The sequence below is a fragment of the Eschrichtius robustus genome, chromosome 10, assembly GCF_028021215.1.
Source record: "Eschrichtius robustus isolate mEscRob2 chromosome 10, mEscRob2.pri, whole genome shotgun sequence".
In the NCBI taxonomy this organism is placed as follows: Eukaryota; Metazoa; Chordata; class Mammalia; order Artiodactyla; family Eschrichtiidae; genus Eschrichtius; species Eschrichtius robustus.
The window spans coordinates 95,357,361-95,374,107 of NC_090833.1; the positions used below are offsets into that span (position 1 = coordinate 95,357,361).

General features: G+C 46.8%; 1 protein-coding gene across 1 annotated transcript; it reads right to left on the reverse strand.

Moving 5' to 3' along the window:
• Positions 1-736: 736 nt before the first annotated feature.
• LOC137770994 (serine protease 40-like) lies at positions 737-15,694 on the reverse strand. Its single transcript, XM_068554020.1, has 6 exons — positions 15,683-15,694; positions 9,314-9,647; positions 8,129-8,312; positions 6,411-6,688; positions 3,293-3,453; positions 737-841 (listed from the first exon to the last, which is right to left on the reverse strand). Exons 1-6 carry the CDS (start codon positions 15,692-15,694, stop codon positions 737-739), a joined length of 1,074 nt encoding a protein of 357 aa, XP_068410121.1.
• Positions 15,695-16,747: the final 1,053 nt, after the last annotated feature.

The window sequence follows — 16,747 nt, forward strand, 5'->3', positions numbered from 1 at the left end:
CTCTGTGCTCCCTAGCTGGGGTGCCCTTGGCCCTCCCCACAGTGTACCCACCCCAAGCTGTTCAAGGCCAGGGGAAGGCCTGGTCCCTGTCCACTCCAGGCCTCAGGGATTCATGCAGATGAGCCATGTGGTTGTCTATATCATGATGGATTCTGGGCCAGTCCGAGGGAGATGGGAAGGGCTCCAATAGCCTCCTAGCCCCTGGGGAGTTCTCAGAAGGCAGAGGAAGGCCCAACACTAATGTATCCCACGCAAAGTGAGCTGCACTTTGCACTACTGAAGACACGCAGCAAACAGTGTGTGTGTGTGTGTGTTGGGCAGGGCCAGAGCAATGAATTCTACCTTGGGTGAGAGGACAGGTCTAAGACAGGCCCAGAAGAACAGGTACAATCCAGATAGAGGGAGGCAGACCAGGCCAGGAGATTGAAAGCCAGCAGGTGTTAAGCACCTACTGAATGCCAGGCACAGTACTGAATCTTCTATAAGGACCTTATTAAGTGGAGGCCGTTAGCAACCCCATTTCATGGGTTATCGAAGGTCATAATCACTAAATTACAGACTGAAGACTGGACCCAGGTCTGTCCTGCCCCACAGTCTGAGCACTGAGTGCTCCTGGGGTCTGTCTCTCCTCAGACTTGTTTCTGGGTGTCCTGTGCTGGGGGAGGGCACTTCAGTGAGAGAAGACAGCCCCAGTTGGAGGCTGGGGACCAGAGCAGGCATGTGACAGAAGATGAATCTAGATGGAACCTCTCAGACAGGCTGTGGTGACTGAAAGGCTAAGGGGGGCAGGAGGGGCCATGTGCTGGGGCTCCTGGGTGTCCAGCTCAATGGTGTCCTCAGCCTGGGGAGAAACGAGAGGGGGTGGGGTCAAGAGGCAGAATGGATGTCCAGCAGGCAAGCAGGCAAAGGGCTCCGGCCCTGAACTCCATGGCCATGACCTCTCCAGGCTGGAAGGGAGGTCTACGGTGACAGCCAGATGGGGACTCGGGGGACTCAGCCCTTTATTTCACCTGCAGGTACAGCTGACTCTGTGAGAACAACGGCCCAAGCCAGACAGCCATGTGTTGTGCACTGGGAACCAAGAAAGCTGGGTCTACCTCCTACCAGGAGGGCAGGTGGCCAAGCTTCTTCCCTCTGGCTCAGCAGCTCCACTGGGCTGCCGTGAAAACAGCTGTCCGTGAGGCCTTCTCAAGGACCAGGCGCATCCCATCCCTCCTGTGTGCATTTCCTGGGGTGCCAAAGCATATTACCACAAACTGGGTCACTATAAAAACAACAGAAATTTCTCTTCTCACAGTTCTGGAAACCAGAAGCCTGAAATCAAGTACCTCTCTGTCTATCCCTCAGCCCACTCTAAATTCAAAATGGTTTCATCTCGAGATTCTTAGCTAATCACACCTGCAAAGACCTATTTCCAAATCAGGTCACTTTCTGAGATCCCAAATGGTTACAAATGTAGGGGACACTATCCAACCCACTACACCATCCTTTCGACAATCCCATGAAGGAGGCCTCAGAATCCTACAGTATAAAGGAGGACATGGGCTCAGAAAGTGAAAAGACCTTCAGGGCAGAGCAGTGTCTCTAACTCCAGAACCCTAATACTCTCCCCTCCACTCCACAATGCCATCTATGCAAGAGCTCCGCACATGATGCCAGCTTGGGAGGCTGGGCCCTGAGGCGGATATGGTGGAGGTCAGGTTAGGCTTGGAGTCAGAATACGGGGGACCAGGTTGTGCTGCCTTATTTTAGGGTAGCGACTTTCCCTCTCCGGACCTGTTTGCCCACCTCTAAAATTGGGCATTACAGAGAGAGGAAAGAAATGTTTACAATTCAAATATCCAACAGTGGACTCATACCTGTAATATGTAAAAGTACACAAAGAGCCCCTAAAGGAAAAGAAGACAACCCAACAGAAAAGTGAGAGGGGGGAAAATCTGGAAGGGAAACTTTAGAGAAGACATCCAATGACAATAAACATATGAAAGTACATTTAACTTGTCATCAGGGACATGCAAACCACCATAAGCTATCAAAAGGAGAAAAGATGGAAAGTGCAAAGTGTTGGCGAGGACATAAACTCTCATCCAGGACTTCCCTGGTGATCCAGTGGTAAAAAATCTGCCTTCTAATGCAGGGGACGCGGGTTCAATCCCTGGTTGAGGAACTAAGATCCCAAATGCTGCGCGGGCAACTAAGCCAGCGTGCTGCAACTAATGAGCTCGTGCGCCTCAAGAGAACCTGCATGCCACAACTACAGAGCCCATGCACTCCGGAGCCCCACGCACTCCGGAGCCCCACGCACAACAGCTAGAGAGAGAAAACCCACACACGACAACTAGAGAGAAGCCTGAGAACCACAACCAGAGAGAAACCGGAGGAGACCGCGCACCGTAACGAAAGATCCCGCATGCCTCAGCAAAGATCCCTTGTGGTGCAACTAAGACACGACACAGCCAAAAAAAATAAGGAAAATAAATAAATAAAATAAATAAATATTAAACTCTCATCCACTGCTGGAATGAGTGGAAATGGTGCAACCACTTTGGAGATGTTGTTAGGAAATATCTGCCAAAGCTGAATATACACATACCTTTTAATTCAACAATTCTACTCAAGGGTTTCTGTGAAATAGAAGATAAAATATTTGGAAGTGAAATGAAATGAAAAACTTGGAAACCTCTAAAATACCCATCAAGAGTAGAACTGATCATAGAATTCAATTCACACAATAGAGTCCTGTAGAGCAATGAGACTCAACAAACTATAACTACATTTAACAGTTTGGATGAATCTCACAAATATAAAGACACGAAAGATTGACAACTGGAAATAAATTCTATTTATGGAATATTCAGAATCTAATCTAAGTTGTCAAAAGTGAAGATGGTGGTTTCTGTTGGGTGTTGGTGATAGGAAGGAGGTGTGAGTGGGACCTCTGGGGTATTGGTCATCTGTTGCGTAACTATGTGAAAGTTCATCCAACTTATGAAAACAGCATGAATAGATTCTTTTGTATGTATGTTATACTTAAATAAAAACTTTAAGGTATGCCTCATAAAAAGATGCTGTTTGAGGGTGCTGCCAGTAGATGCCCTTATGTGCAAGGGGCTTAGGAAGGGGCTATCCTGGGGGACACTGCCAAGGAATTGAGCCCAGGAAGACATGTGGAGGGAGGAAATGGGAAGTCCCAGGGGTCTCCACAAAGACAGTAGAGGCAACACAGCCCCTCCCCTAGGGAAACTGAGGCCCTGAGAACAGGCAAGGGAAGAACAGAAATGACCTTACTCACTTGGCAGATGGCCTTTCCTGTCGAGAAGTCCCCAGCACACAGCATGTCCTCATGCACGGAGAAGTTCTTGCCTTTTCTAAGTCCGTAAAATATATTACAAAACTTGTTCTCAGTGAAGCCCACCTTACCCTCCTGGAGATGGAAGGGTTCGGGCAGAGGCGCTGCGAGGATAAGGAGGAAATCAGTGAAGGGTGCTGTGGCTTAGCTACAGGCTACTCTGCCTTACTGTTCACCACTTCAACATGGACTTTTCTCAGCACAGTTGAGCCTTCAGCACTGTTTCAGTCTTCTACCTATGCCTAGTAAGCCCTCCCCCTTTTCTCAAACTTTTCCAAACTCATCCTATTCCCTCCACCTCCCTCATAGCAATAGACCACACCTCTCCTATTCTACAAAGGAAAAAGGCAAATCCCACCAACACATGCCACTCAGTGGTGCTTAGCAACCATTCACCAACCTACCTACCCTTTCACAGACCATCCCATCCGCTCTCCATTTGTCTATCATTAACCTTTCCATCCATCCACCAATTCCTCTGTCCATCTACCTATCTTTCCTCTTTCCTCATGTCCCATTCATCCCCTCACACTTCCATCCATTTGCCCATTTACCCATCTTTTGATCCGTCTCCACTCACTCCAACTATCTCTGCCTACCATCCTTTCACCCACCCACCCATCTTTCCTTCCACCCACTCATCCTCCCACCTACCCTTCACCCATCCACCCTCTCATCCAATCACTCATTTACTCCTCTGTCCTTGTGTTCAGTATCTTTTAGACACTAATGATACACAGGAACATTCTTAGTTGGGGGAGACAGGGATACTGAGCAGGGCCCTGAGGGGCTCCTGGGCACAAAGGCTTTCTGTGTCCCCCATTTCTTTGATTACAGGAAATAGACTTCATTCAGCCTCCATGACCTTCTCTGAGTTCCAACGGGCAGATTCAAGCAGGTGTTAATCAGGGAAGGGAGGGGATGCGAGACCAGTGAGAAACAGTCAAGAGAAACACAGTGCAGCCTTGGGGCAAGGTCCTGGCTCCCCAACAATGGATATACAAAACAATTTCTTAGAGCTGTTTTGCAGATACTGAAACCCCCTCCAGGTGGGAGAAGTTAATGATTAACAATGGTATGCTGCCCACAAGCATGTAGAGCCCAGACCAGTTGGAACCTGAAGGTTGATGATGCTGACTCTTACTTACCTCACCCCCACCTCATCAGCAGGACGTCCAAGAGCTGATCATGCCCTCTTTGAACCATTACTATGAAACTTCTCACTATCCTCTCCAAGTAGAGACACAGTTTTTCGAGGCAGGAGCCCACTGTGTCCCCGTTTGCCTGGCAAAGTAATAAAGCTATCCTTTTCTACTTCACCCAAAACTCTGTCTCCAAGATTCTATTTAGCACTGGTGTACAGAGAAGCTGAGCGTTTTGTATCAACAGGGTAAATGAAGTAAATAAGTAGAATTGTTTTAGATCTAATAAGTGGTGTAAAGGAAATAAAACAGGGGCATATGCTATTAGAGGTTGCCTGTTTTAGCTCATATGATCAAGTAAAACTCCTCAGAGGAGCAGCTGAGTTGTACATGTAAAGAAGTGAGTCATGCCAAGGTTAGCAGGGCGAGCAAGTGAGGCCAGGGAGGCAGCCAAGGTGAAGGCCCTGAGGTGGCGATGGCCTTGGCGTTTTCAAGCAGGAAGGAGGCCTGCTGGCTGGGATGGTGTGGGTGAGGGATGTAGTAGGAGATGAGCAGAGAGGAATTGGGGCCAACATTACACAGGGCCTGAGAGCCAAGGCAGGGAGTTACGACTTTTTTCTAGGTATAAATGAGAAGGCACTGAGGGTAATGAGCAGGGAACTGGCATGACTCCTGCTTTAAAGAAAACACTCAGACAGCTATGTGGAGACTAAAGTATAGCACACAGGGTGGGATCTCAGAGACCAGTCTGGAGGTACAGGCAAGCAATTATGGTGTATAGGACCAGGGTGGCAGCAGTGGGGTACCTACAAGGTGCCTGGCCCTGCTCGGGCCACAGGCTGGGATATTAAAACAAGAAAGACAGGGTTTCTGTCCTCAAGGAGGAACAGTCTGTGTGTGTGTGTGTGTGTGTGTGTGTGTGTGTGTGTGTGTGTGTGTGTGTGTGTGTGAGAAATGTGGTGTATGTGTGGTGTGTATGTGTTGTGTATGTGGTGTGAGAATGCTGGGAACCTGGTTGTTTGTCCTATGATTAGGGAGTGTTCATGACATACTAGTAGGCAAGGGCCAGGGATGCTGGCACTTCCCACCCAATGAAGACAGGGTCTGTTCAAAATGCCTGTAGCACCTCTGTTGAGAAACACGGTACCAAATTATGACCCTACAAATAATTAAAATATATATTCTTTTTCCCCTTAATTTTGCACCATAAGCATTTCCCCCAACCATAAATACGCCTTTCTTTAATAAAGACTCTGGCTCATAAGTCTTTGCCTACATTTCTCCTCTTTCAATCTTAAAAAACATAATTTTTTTCCTGCGTTATGCAGTGCACCTAACAAGCTTACAAAGTAGATAGCTGAGCTGCGTTGGGAGAAGAGCAAAGTGAGGTTCAGAGAGTGAAACACTCTTAAGTCATAATCATTCTAACTTCATCAGGCAGGCTCAGAGGTCAGAAGTCGTACATGTGTTTTCCTTCCACTTTTCCCAAGCTCCTCTTATGGCAATGGGAAATCAGGGTGTTTGTTTGTCAGTGGCCTGCAATGGACCAGGCCCCAAGCATGACCTTTGAGTTGAATCAAGTCATCTCAGATCCATGGTTGATTAAAACCTTGGAATCCAGAACCAGAAAGACTTCAAGAACCCAGAATCTTGATTCCAAAAGTCAAAGATTCCCAGACTTTCAGTGTAAACCTTTGCACTTAGGGAACACTGAAGCTTTACAATCACACACTTTCAGAACTAGAACTAGAATGGTCCACTCCTCTAGAAATGACGCTTAGTGGGCCAAGGTCCAGTGCCTCTTTGCTTGGGGACCCCTCAGGAGGAGCCACACCTCCCTTCTTCCCTCCTTTGTCCTTCTCCCCTTCCTCCTCCCCACCCTCATCTGCCCTCAACCCGACTCTCCTACACCCTCTCACTTTCCTCGTTGAGCATCCCCCAGCCAGTTATCCAGCAGGATGAGTTACTGGGTAGCTGCATGCCAGGGACTGGGAGGCAGGCGGGGATGATGTAGGAGGTGAAATTCACAGGAAAGAGCAGCTGCAACATGGCTATGTCACTCCCGAAGGGATGTAACTTCTCAAAGTCTGGGTGCATGATAATCCGGCTCAGTGACATCTCTCGGGTGTGCTGGGTGTGCTGGTGCATCTGGGTGCTTCCTAACAGAACCCGGTAGTTCTCCGGGGCGTGAGATTTTCTGGAGGAAGAAGGGCACATTGTCACCATCATCTCTGCGTGTGGGCTAGCTCTTTCCCTGCATCCTCATCTAACTGCCCACAGGCCTCTACCCCACATGATGCTAGACAGCTTTTATCTCCCCATTTCTAGCGTTCAGGAGTCCTTCTTTCTTGGGGCTAATTGCTATTCTACTTACAACCTCAGACACACGGCTTCTCCATCACACACTAGAATCAGAGGAGCATTGAATCCTTGTGCTGGAAAGATCCTTGGTGGCGTATCAAATGAAGGTCTTTGATTGTACACAGGAGGAGTTCTGGCTCAATCCCAGCTCTAACTTTACCCTTCCCAAGACTCCCTACAGTCCACCTTCTGGCCCCACACTCTTCCTGACCTCTCCTTTCTTTAAACACCTTCCTGCCCAAGGGCTGCTTCTCCACTTAGTTATAAGGACTCACAAAAGATTTGTCAAATAAATGAGCAAATGAGTGCAGGAAACAGAACCTTGCCTTGTTCCCTGAACTCAGGTGCTGAGACTTCCCACCTCCCTGACTGTTTGCACGGCTCATCCACCTGGAGACCCACTCATGCTCCCCTTGCCCAAACCCTTCCCCTCCAGCAAGCCCCTCGCTCGGCATAGCCCTTCTCCGGAACCCCCAGCCCATGCATCTGCCCTTCTCACCCATGTTGGGCCTTCTCTTGTGACAGGATGGAGACAGGGTGAGGTGGGGACTTGCCACCCCTGATGTCACAGAGGGGCTTGCGTGGATCGTCGTATGGAGTAGGCGCCAATAGGACTCTAAGCTCCGAAAGTTCCAGCTCCCAGACCTGGGCTGTGATGCCCCAGCTCCCTGGGGACCCCTCCTCATCTGTTCAGACCCAGGCACTGAGCCAGGCCCAGGACGGCCAGGGGAATTAGACTCCTGAGCAGCCATGTCACTCTCCCAGGGAGCCCCAATTCCCACCTATGCAGCCTGGCACCATGGCTCCCCACAACGCACGCCAGCGGCCATGACTACTCCTGGGCACACAGTTGTGCAGGAGTAATAAGAAGGATTGCCCAGCTGCTGGCCAGACATGCGGTCCCAGGTCCCTGCCTAGACTCTGACACCTGGAAATGTGGGGACATTAAGAAGAAGCTGTGATCTGAGATTGGTCCACACTGCATGGCAGCCAGGATGGACACTGCCACTCTCCTGAGGCACATCTGTGTTGAAGCACAGGCACGGGGGCTGATGGCAGAGCATGAGGCGGATCTGAGCAGGTGAGCAAGGAGGACAGTCCAGGTGGAGGGTACACAGGCCAAAGGCAGGAATGACATGCATCTGAAGGCCACAGACTGCCCCAGAGAAAAGCCCAGAGGAGCTGACGTGGGATGCCCATCACCCCTCTTCTCCTCTTCCCCCATATCCCCCTCCCCTGCCAGTGCCTGTGCTGGCACCCTGGAAGGAGGACTGACTTCAGAAAGCAGTGGGCAGTGGAAACGACCCAGTGAGAGTTAATGAGGACAGCTCCACAGACGTGTGAGCCCTGGTACTGCAAGCTGGCCTGCCATGGCCACTGGCCAGCCACCACGTCCTGGCCACCGTAGATCTTCCCCATCACCTTGGGTTTCCCGCACACTGTGGAGACTCCCCTGCCACCTACGATAGAGACACTAGTAGTACCCCAAATGCCACTACCAGGAAGGCCCTGTCCACTTCATAGATGCGAAAACCAAGGCCAAGCGTCCAGTGGCCTAGCCAAAATGACAGCGCTACCTGGACTCTACTTTCACTGGCTGCCCCTGAGAATTGGACAGAGCAAGCCCTGTGGGGATGAGGACCCAGAGGTCTGGTGGGATGGGGCAAGGGGGGACCTAAGGTAGCCACAGCAGCTCACAGCAGCATCTGCAGGGAGAAGGACATCCCCGAGTGGGGCTGCCAAGGGCTGGGCACGTCACAGACCTTATTTCCCTCAACTAGCACACCTCAATGCCTACTCTTGTAGATCAAAGAACTAAAGGTCTCAGAAGTTACCAACATTACTTGCTCAAGATCATGGCTTCTAAGGGCCTGTGCCTCCTCCATGTCACCCCGGTGTCTTAGGGAGGGAGATTTGCAGTCTGTGGTGCTGTGTGAGCTGGGGAAAGTCATTCCCCCTCTCTGACTCAGGATTCTACATTTCTAAAAGAAGAGGGAGTGGGCTAATGAAGACAGCCCTGGCTCTAGGACTCACACCTGGGAGGGCAGGGGGTGTGCCCAGGCCCCCTGAGAGCGGGCATCTTGGTCTAGGGCCTGCGCTCCCAGGGCCTCACGGAGCGGAATGAGACCCGCGGCCCTGGACTCAGGGCCACTCGTTCATCAGTCCTGGTGCTTTCCTCCACCCAGCCACCCAGCCTCAGGGTCAGACCCTGCTATGTCCCCACTTCCACAGTCCCACAGAGGTCCCACAGTCCCACAGAGGCACTTCCCACCCAGAGGCTCCACAGTGGGGAGTCGGTGACCCGCCTGTGTTGAGGGGGTCTCTGGGCTGCCTGGTTGCTGGCCAGGGCAGAGAAAAGATGAAATTCAGTGACTCAGGGCACCCAGGCCCTGGTCACAGCCGGCCCCCTCAGGCCCTGCAGTTTAGGCCGTTTCAGCCCTCAACAGAGGCCCCAACGCACCTGTGGCTCCCGGGGCCAACCGCTGCGCTTCCGGAGTCGGAGCGCTGCCCTCCACCGCTCCGCCCGCACCTGGAGCCCAGCCGGGGGCGGCCGTGGCCGTGGCCGTGGCCGTGGCCGGGGACCCTCGCAGCTCCAGGGTGGCCACGGGCAGCAGCAGCAGCCAGAGAAGGGCCACAGGCTGGCCTCGGCCTTGGGCGATCCACGCCTCCGTGCCCATTGCCAGGGTTGCTGACTCCCGCCTGACCCCACCCTGGCCCTGCCTGACCTTGCCCTGACCCCGCCTCAGCCCAGCCCTCAGCCCACCCTGACCTTCTTCATAACCTTTTAAACAACTCTACTAAGATATAATTTATATACCATGAAGTTCACTTATTATTATACAAGGGACAATTCAATGATTTTCTGTACATTTTTTAAAATTTATTTATTTATTTATATTTAAATAAACTTTTTGTTTTAGATTTATGAAAAAGTTGCAAAGACAGTACAAGGAGTTCCAAGGTCCCCCTCACCCACTTTCCCCTAATATTAAGATCTTATATTACTATGGCACATTTATCACAACTAGTGAGCCAATATTGAGGCATTAATATTAACTGAGGTCCATTCTTTCTCTTTTTAAATTTTTTTAAGCTTAAGGTGTATAGCATAATGATTTGACTTCCATGCATCATGAAATGATCATCAGAATAAATTTAGTGAACATCCATCATCCCACATAGATACAAAATTAAAGAAATGGAAAAAAAAATTTTTCCTTGTGATGAGAACTCTTAGGATTTACTCTATCAACTGTCATGTATAACATACGGCAGTGTTAATTATATTTATCATGTTGTCCATTACATCCCTAGTACTTATTTATCGCATAACTGGGAGTTTGTACCTTTGACTGCAGCTAACCAGTTCTCCCTCCCCCAATCTCCGGCCTCTGGTAACCACAAATCCGATCTCCTTTCCTATGAATTTGTTTGTTTTTGAAGTATAATTGATGTACAATGAAATGCTATGTTAGTTCCTGTTACACAACATAGTGATTGGTTATTTCTGTACATTTCAAAATGATAAGTATAGTTATGATATGTCACCATACAAATATATCACATAATTATTGACTATATTCCCCACAGTGTACATTTCATACTCATTTATTTTGCAGCTGAAATTTTGTACCTCTTCATCTCCCTCACCTATTGCTTTCTTTCCCCCAACACTCTCCCGTCTGGCAAGCACCTGTTTGTTCTCTGTATCTATAACTCTGTCTCTGTTTTGTTAGGTTTCTTCATTTGTTTTATTTTTTAGATTGCATATATAAGTGTAATCATGCAGTACTTGCCTTTGTCTGACTTACTTCACTTAACATAATACCCTCATGGTCCATCCATGTTGTTGCAAACGGCAAGATCCCGTTCTTTATCAGATATGTGATTTGCAAGATTTTCTCCAAGTCTGTAGCTTGTTTATTCATTCTTTCAACAGTGGTGCTCAAAGAGCAAAAGTTTTTAATTTTGATGAAGTCTAATTTACTAATCTTTTCTTGTATGGATCATGTTTTTGATGTTATATCTAATAGATCATGAAGAGTTTCTTCTATGTTTTCTTTGAGAAATTTTAGGGGTTGTTTCTTACATGTGGATCTGTGATCAAGTTTTAGTTCATTTTTGTCTAGTGTGATGTAAGTTTCTGTTTCTTTGCTTTGGGTTTTTCCTGTGGATATCCATTTATCCCTGCACCTTTCCTTGGTTAAAAAAAGAAAGGTTAGTCTTTCTTGTATTGAATTGTCTTGGGACCTCTGTTGAAAATCAATTCATAATAAAAATTGTTTTATTTCTGGACTCTTAATTCTGTGCCATTGAACTGTATTCCTTTCCTTGTGCCTGAAACCCACTGTCTAGATTAACACGTATTATAGTAGAATTTGACGTCAGGTGGTGAAAGTTCTCCAGCTTTATTCTTTTGCCAAACTGTTTAGGCTATTCTGCATCTTTTGCATTTCCGTATGAATTTTAGGATCAGCTGTCAAATTCTACACAAAAAGAGCCTGCTAGAATATTCACAGGGACTGCATTGAATTTATAGATCAATTTGAGGAGAATTGCTTTCTTTTTTTTACTTAAAAATTTATTTATTTATTTATTTATCCATTTTTGGTTGCTTTGTGTCTTCGTTGCTGCGTGTGGGCTTTCTCTAGTTGTGGTGAGTGGGGGCTACTCTTGGTTGCAACGTGCAGGCTTCTCATTGTGGTGGCTTCTCTTGTTGTGGAGCGTGGGCTCTAGGCATGTGGGCTTTAGTAGTTGTGGCACACGGCTCAGTAGCTGTGGCTCACCGTCTTTAGAGCGCTGGCTTGTAGTTGTGCCTCATGGGCTTAGTTGCTCCGCAACATGTGGGATCTTCCTGGACCAGAGCTCGAACCTGTGTCCCCTGCATTGGCAGGAGGATTCTTAACCACTGCACCACCAGGGAAGTCCGAGAATTGCTTTCTTGATAATATGAAGTCTCCTGATCTATGAATAAGAAATGTTTCTGTTTATATAGATCTTTAATTTCTCTCAGCAATGTTTTGTAGTTTTCAGTGTACAGATCTTGCAGCTCTTTATTAAATTTATTTCTAAGTATTTTATTCTTTTCCATGCTACTGTGAATGAAATCATTTTGTTAATTTCCTTTTCATATTTTTGTACTTAGTATATAGAAATGAAATTTATTTTTATAAGAAATGTTTCCTGTGACCTTCTTAAACTTGTTTATTCATTCTAGTCTGTTTTGTTTTGTTGTATTTTGTTTTGGTGGGATCATTGGTGTTTTCTAACACATAGGATCATGTCCTCTGTAATAAAAGTTCTAATTCTGCCATTTCAAGTTGGATGCCTTTAATTTCTTCTTTCTCTCCTACCTTCTTTTTTTTCTTTTTCCCTTCTTTCCTTCCCACCTTTCTTTCCTCCACTTCTTAGAGACTATATTTTAAGGACCTTGCTTTTCAAATATGGTCTATCAATCTTTGTCTTTAACTTTGTTTCATCTATTCACATTCAATGTGATTATTGATATGGTTGGAATTACATTTTCCACTTTGGTATTTGTTTTCTGTATGTCTCTTATCTTTCCCCCCACTTTTGAGACAGGCTGGGACCTGGGACCCTTTGTTGCAGTGCTACAGCAGATTTCTATAAACTGGTGTATGCATGGGTGAGAGTCCCACCTGTGGGTTAGGTTCCTACAGATGAAATACAACTGTCTGGTTTCCAGGCTCGATCACCCCGGTGGGCAGTGGACAGGGTGCACCCTCCTTCAGTGGCCCTTTCTGAAAGCTTGCAGGTTGGTGCCTGAAGAGACAACTGCAGGGTCAGGTTGAAATGGCAATCTCTCTCTTTCTCTTTCTCTTTCTCTTTTACAGTCTTTTCTGTCCCTCCTCCCTTTACCTCTCCCTTGGTCCTTATACCTGCACTCCCATCCCCTTTATCCTGAAAACTTCTTGTTTGTGTCTAAGTTTTTGTCATTGGTATCTTTGTTTTATGCATTTTGTCTGTCCAACTGCTCCTACAAGTCTCTGCTAACATTGTGGGCATGGTGAAGCTCTTAAACCCTGAAATACAAACGGATCCCACATTGTCTGAGACTCGACTCCAGCCTTGGGTTACTTAGTGGGATTTTAAAGAACAAAAAATGAAGAGAGGGGCTTGCACCTCTCTCCTCTGCCTTTGCAATGTAACTATTCTGCCTGGACTCTCAGGGACTCCCTGATCCATCTGTAGTCCCCCAGACTGAGGGAAAAAAAGAGACCTTTTTAAATTCAAGCAGGAAAACTAAGAGATCTCTGATTTTGTAAAAATTAACTTGTGTGGCTTAAGCTTGTGGGTTAAATTAATACACACCTGTCTGTATTATCAACATTAAGTATAATACTTCTATCCTACCTAGGGTTACTGGAAGTCAATAAGTGCGTATTGTTTCTGTGATAAAATCTGTTAGCAAGGAAAATAACCTGATATGATTAAACTTTTAAGTAAATATGACTGGATAAGAGCTTTTTAGTAAACTCAGTGGGAATAATCATGTTTTCAAAATGTCCATCTAGAACAGTCCCTCCAAATTTTGGTAACTTGAAACTAAATTAAGTTAAATGATAGGAATCCATTGAGTATCCAGGCCATTTCAAATAAGATGAAATATTGGAACATCAATTGCTAAACAGGTCTAAATTTACCTACTTTTGTTTTCTTGTGAGAGGGAAAGTAAGGATGTTTGGGTTTATTAGACACATATCTTACATCACATTAAGGAAAGAAATTGTGCTTTGGGAAGATACATGGGATCTTCCCAAGAGTTTATGGGATATTCCAATCAGGGAATGCTAATGTAAAAGACATTTCATTGTGACATAAGGAAGGTAAGATGTGTGCTTTCAGAAAAGAAGGTATGTGGAATGGAAATGTATTTCGTTAAATGGAAAAATGTGATTTTGTCCTACAGCTGGTTATTTCTGAATGGAAAAAAGAAGGGACAAAATATGGCTACAGAAAGTTACAGAAGATTTGCAGAAAAGGAACACTGAGAAGAGAATGTTTTACGTGGTTGGAATTTTCTAAGGTTGGATTAAATTTAATTAGGTAACTGGATTTTATCAAGAGTAGGCTGATATAAGACTGGATTTGGTTTCTTTCTCTCATAAGAGAACAAAGATTTCCTCGAATGCTCCTTTTGATAACAGATTGTGTGAGTTTCTGTGCCTTTAAGTGATCTGCATTTACTTTTGGAATCCTTTTTTTTTTTTTTTCACCTTAGCTCAAGGAATAATTGTTTCACAGCAGCCTATGATTCTATTTGACTGGATGTTTTAAAACTTTTGGAAATTTTTGACAGATTTCCCAAATATCAAATTCTAATTGAAATTCTTTTGACTTCCAGTTAACTTTGGGATGCTTCATGGGGCCCCTGGAGCCTCCCAAAGAGAGATCCTAAACTAATTGGGTTCATTTGGTGTGTTAAATTACATGGGAAACATTGTCTAAACTCATTGTTGCCTGTGTCAGATGGAATCATCAGGCTCTCCCCAGTTTTATCATAGCTGTCAAACAGAGAGGGGAAAGGGTTTTAGGTTTTTCTGCTGTCTAGTCTCTCACCTTATTCTATGTCCAAAAAAAAATCCCCTGTGGGAATACTCCCAACGTAGGCCCTTAGGTCCTGACCCCAATGGCATTTTCCATTGCACCCAGCTCCAATTCCTCCAGGAGTTCCTTTTTTGCACCTCTAGGACCCCTTTCACTCAAGGCCTTGGCAGCCCATACCTTGTTACAGATCACCTATTGGGTGGCCACTTCCAAGCAGCCCACATCCTAGGTTTTATAGATGCTCAAACTCGAGGAATACCCCCAGCATAGGGAAACGTTATAGGACAAAAGCCTCCTGGTAAATGTCTCTGGGACACTGGACTTCATTTCTAGGAGCACTTTTTCTCGGTTGCATGTTGTTCAACATGGGATGATCCTCTTCTAAGCCAGAAGAAACACATCTGGAGAGTATCCTTAAAAATTGGAAACTTTCAAAATAGACGGGCTGAAAAGGGAAACATTTAAACTCTATTGTAACATTGCCTGGCCCTTGTATAAGTCGGGGAATGGAGAAAAATGGTCTGAAAATGGGTCTCTATAATACCGTGTTGCAATTGGATCTCTGCTGTTGCAGGACAGGAAAATGGACTGAGGCTCCCTATGTTCAAGCCTTCATGGTCCTGGGAATTCCCTGGCGGTCCAGTGGTTAGAATTCTGAGCTGTCACTGCTGAGGGCATGTGTTCGATCCCTGGTCGGGGAACTAAAATCCCACAAACCACATGGGGCTGCCCCCACCCCCCAAAATAAACCTTCATGGTCCTTTACCAAAACCCCGCTCTATGGGTCTCCTGTAATCAAAAGCCTGGGGAATCAGAAACACTCCCGACATTTTAAATGATCCCCTTCTAACTTTCTCCGACTCTCAGGGGGGAAACCAAGCTTCACCTGCTTCCCCGGAGCCACCTACTCCTCCGGAGCCACCTACTTCTCCGGGTCCCTCTGACCAATCCCAATCTCTGCCTCCTTATGTCCCTTTATATCCTCCGTCACCCCAGGAGGGAGAGACTAGTCCCTCCAGGGTAACTCGTAGTGGAACTTCCTGTCGCCCAGGATCAGGTTCAAAGTTAGTCCCCACCTCTGCCCCACAAGGCCTTTACCCCTTCAGGAATCAGCTGATGGAAACTGAAGCACTACTGGAGTGCATGTCTCCTTCTCAATGAGAGACTTAGGAATTTGTAAGGAGAATTTTGACAGGTTCTCAGAGAACCCTGACAAGATTAGGGACGAATTTATCAGGCTGGGGTTGACATTCTCTCTCACCTGGCAGGACATCATGGTTATTCTGGCCTACTGTTGCACCCCAGGTGCAAGGGAGTGTATACTGAGAAAGGCCAGGTAACACTCAGATGGCCTATTGGCCACCAATCCACACCGCCAAATTTTTCAGGTGGGTGGGGATCCAGTCCCAGAACATGACCCACACTGGGACTATGAAGATCATGTAGGCCAGGCTAGGATGAGACATTACATTACTTGTCTATCAGAAGGACTGAAAAGGTGTATGGTGAAGCCTGTAAATTATGATAAGGTCCGAGAAGTTGCAAAGGAAAAAGATGAAAACCCAACAGTCTTCCTGAGCCGAGTGACAGAGGCATTCAGGAAGTACACCAGTACAGACCCTGAGTCCGCAGAAAGGAGGACACTATTGGCCATGAATTTTATCACCCAGGCTACTCCTGATTATCAGGAGAAAATTACAAAAGCTTGAGTCTGGGCCCCAAACCCCACTGTCAACCTTGGTAGAGGAGGCTTTCAAGGTCTATAACAACCGCGACTTAATGGAGGAGTCCAATAAGGATAAGAGGCTAAAACAGAAAACACAACTTTTGGCTGCTCTGATCCACCCACCATCTCGAAGGGACGCTGGAGGGCCAAGAAGCCTGGACAGACTGCCAAGAAGCTGCCTGGGCTCGAACAAGTATGCCTTTTGTTGGAAGGCGGGGCACTGGAAGGGGGAATGTCCTGAGCGCTTTCCTGTGAGACACCCAAGGGGCAAACTTGACTGGCCCCAGGTCCTTACAATTCTCTCCAATGAGAGATTCCTGCACACCAACTGATGGGGCCTGAGTGCCTTCCCAGCTCCAGATCCCACTCAATCCATCCTCATCACTCCAGCAGAGCCTCGGGTCAACCTCGATGTGGCAGGTAGGAGAACTGAATTTCTTGTAGACACTGGAGCCACCTGCTCTGTTCTGACTTGGCCAGCTGCCCCCCTCTCCAACAGAGACTGTACTGTGACAGAAGTTGATAGACAGCCAAAGGTAAGGTGATTTACATCTCCCCTTGCCCACAGAGTCAGGCCCATTATTATTATTCACTCCTTTT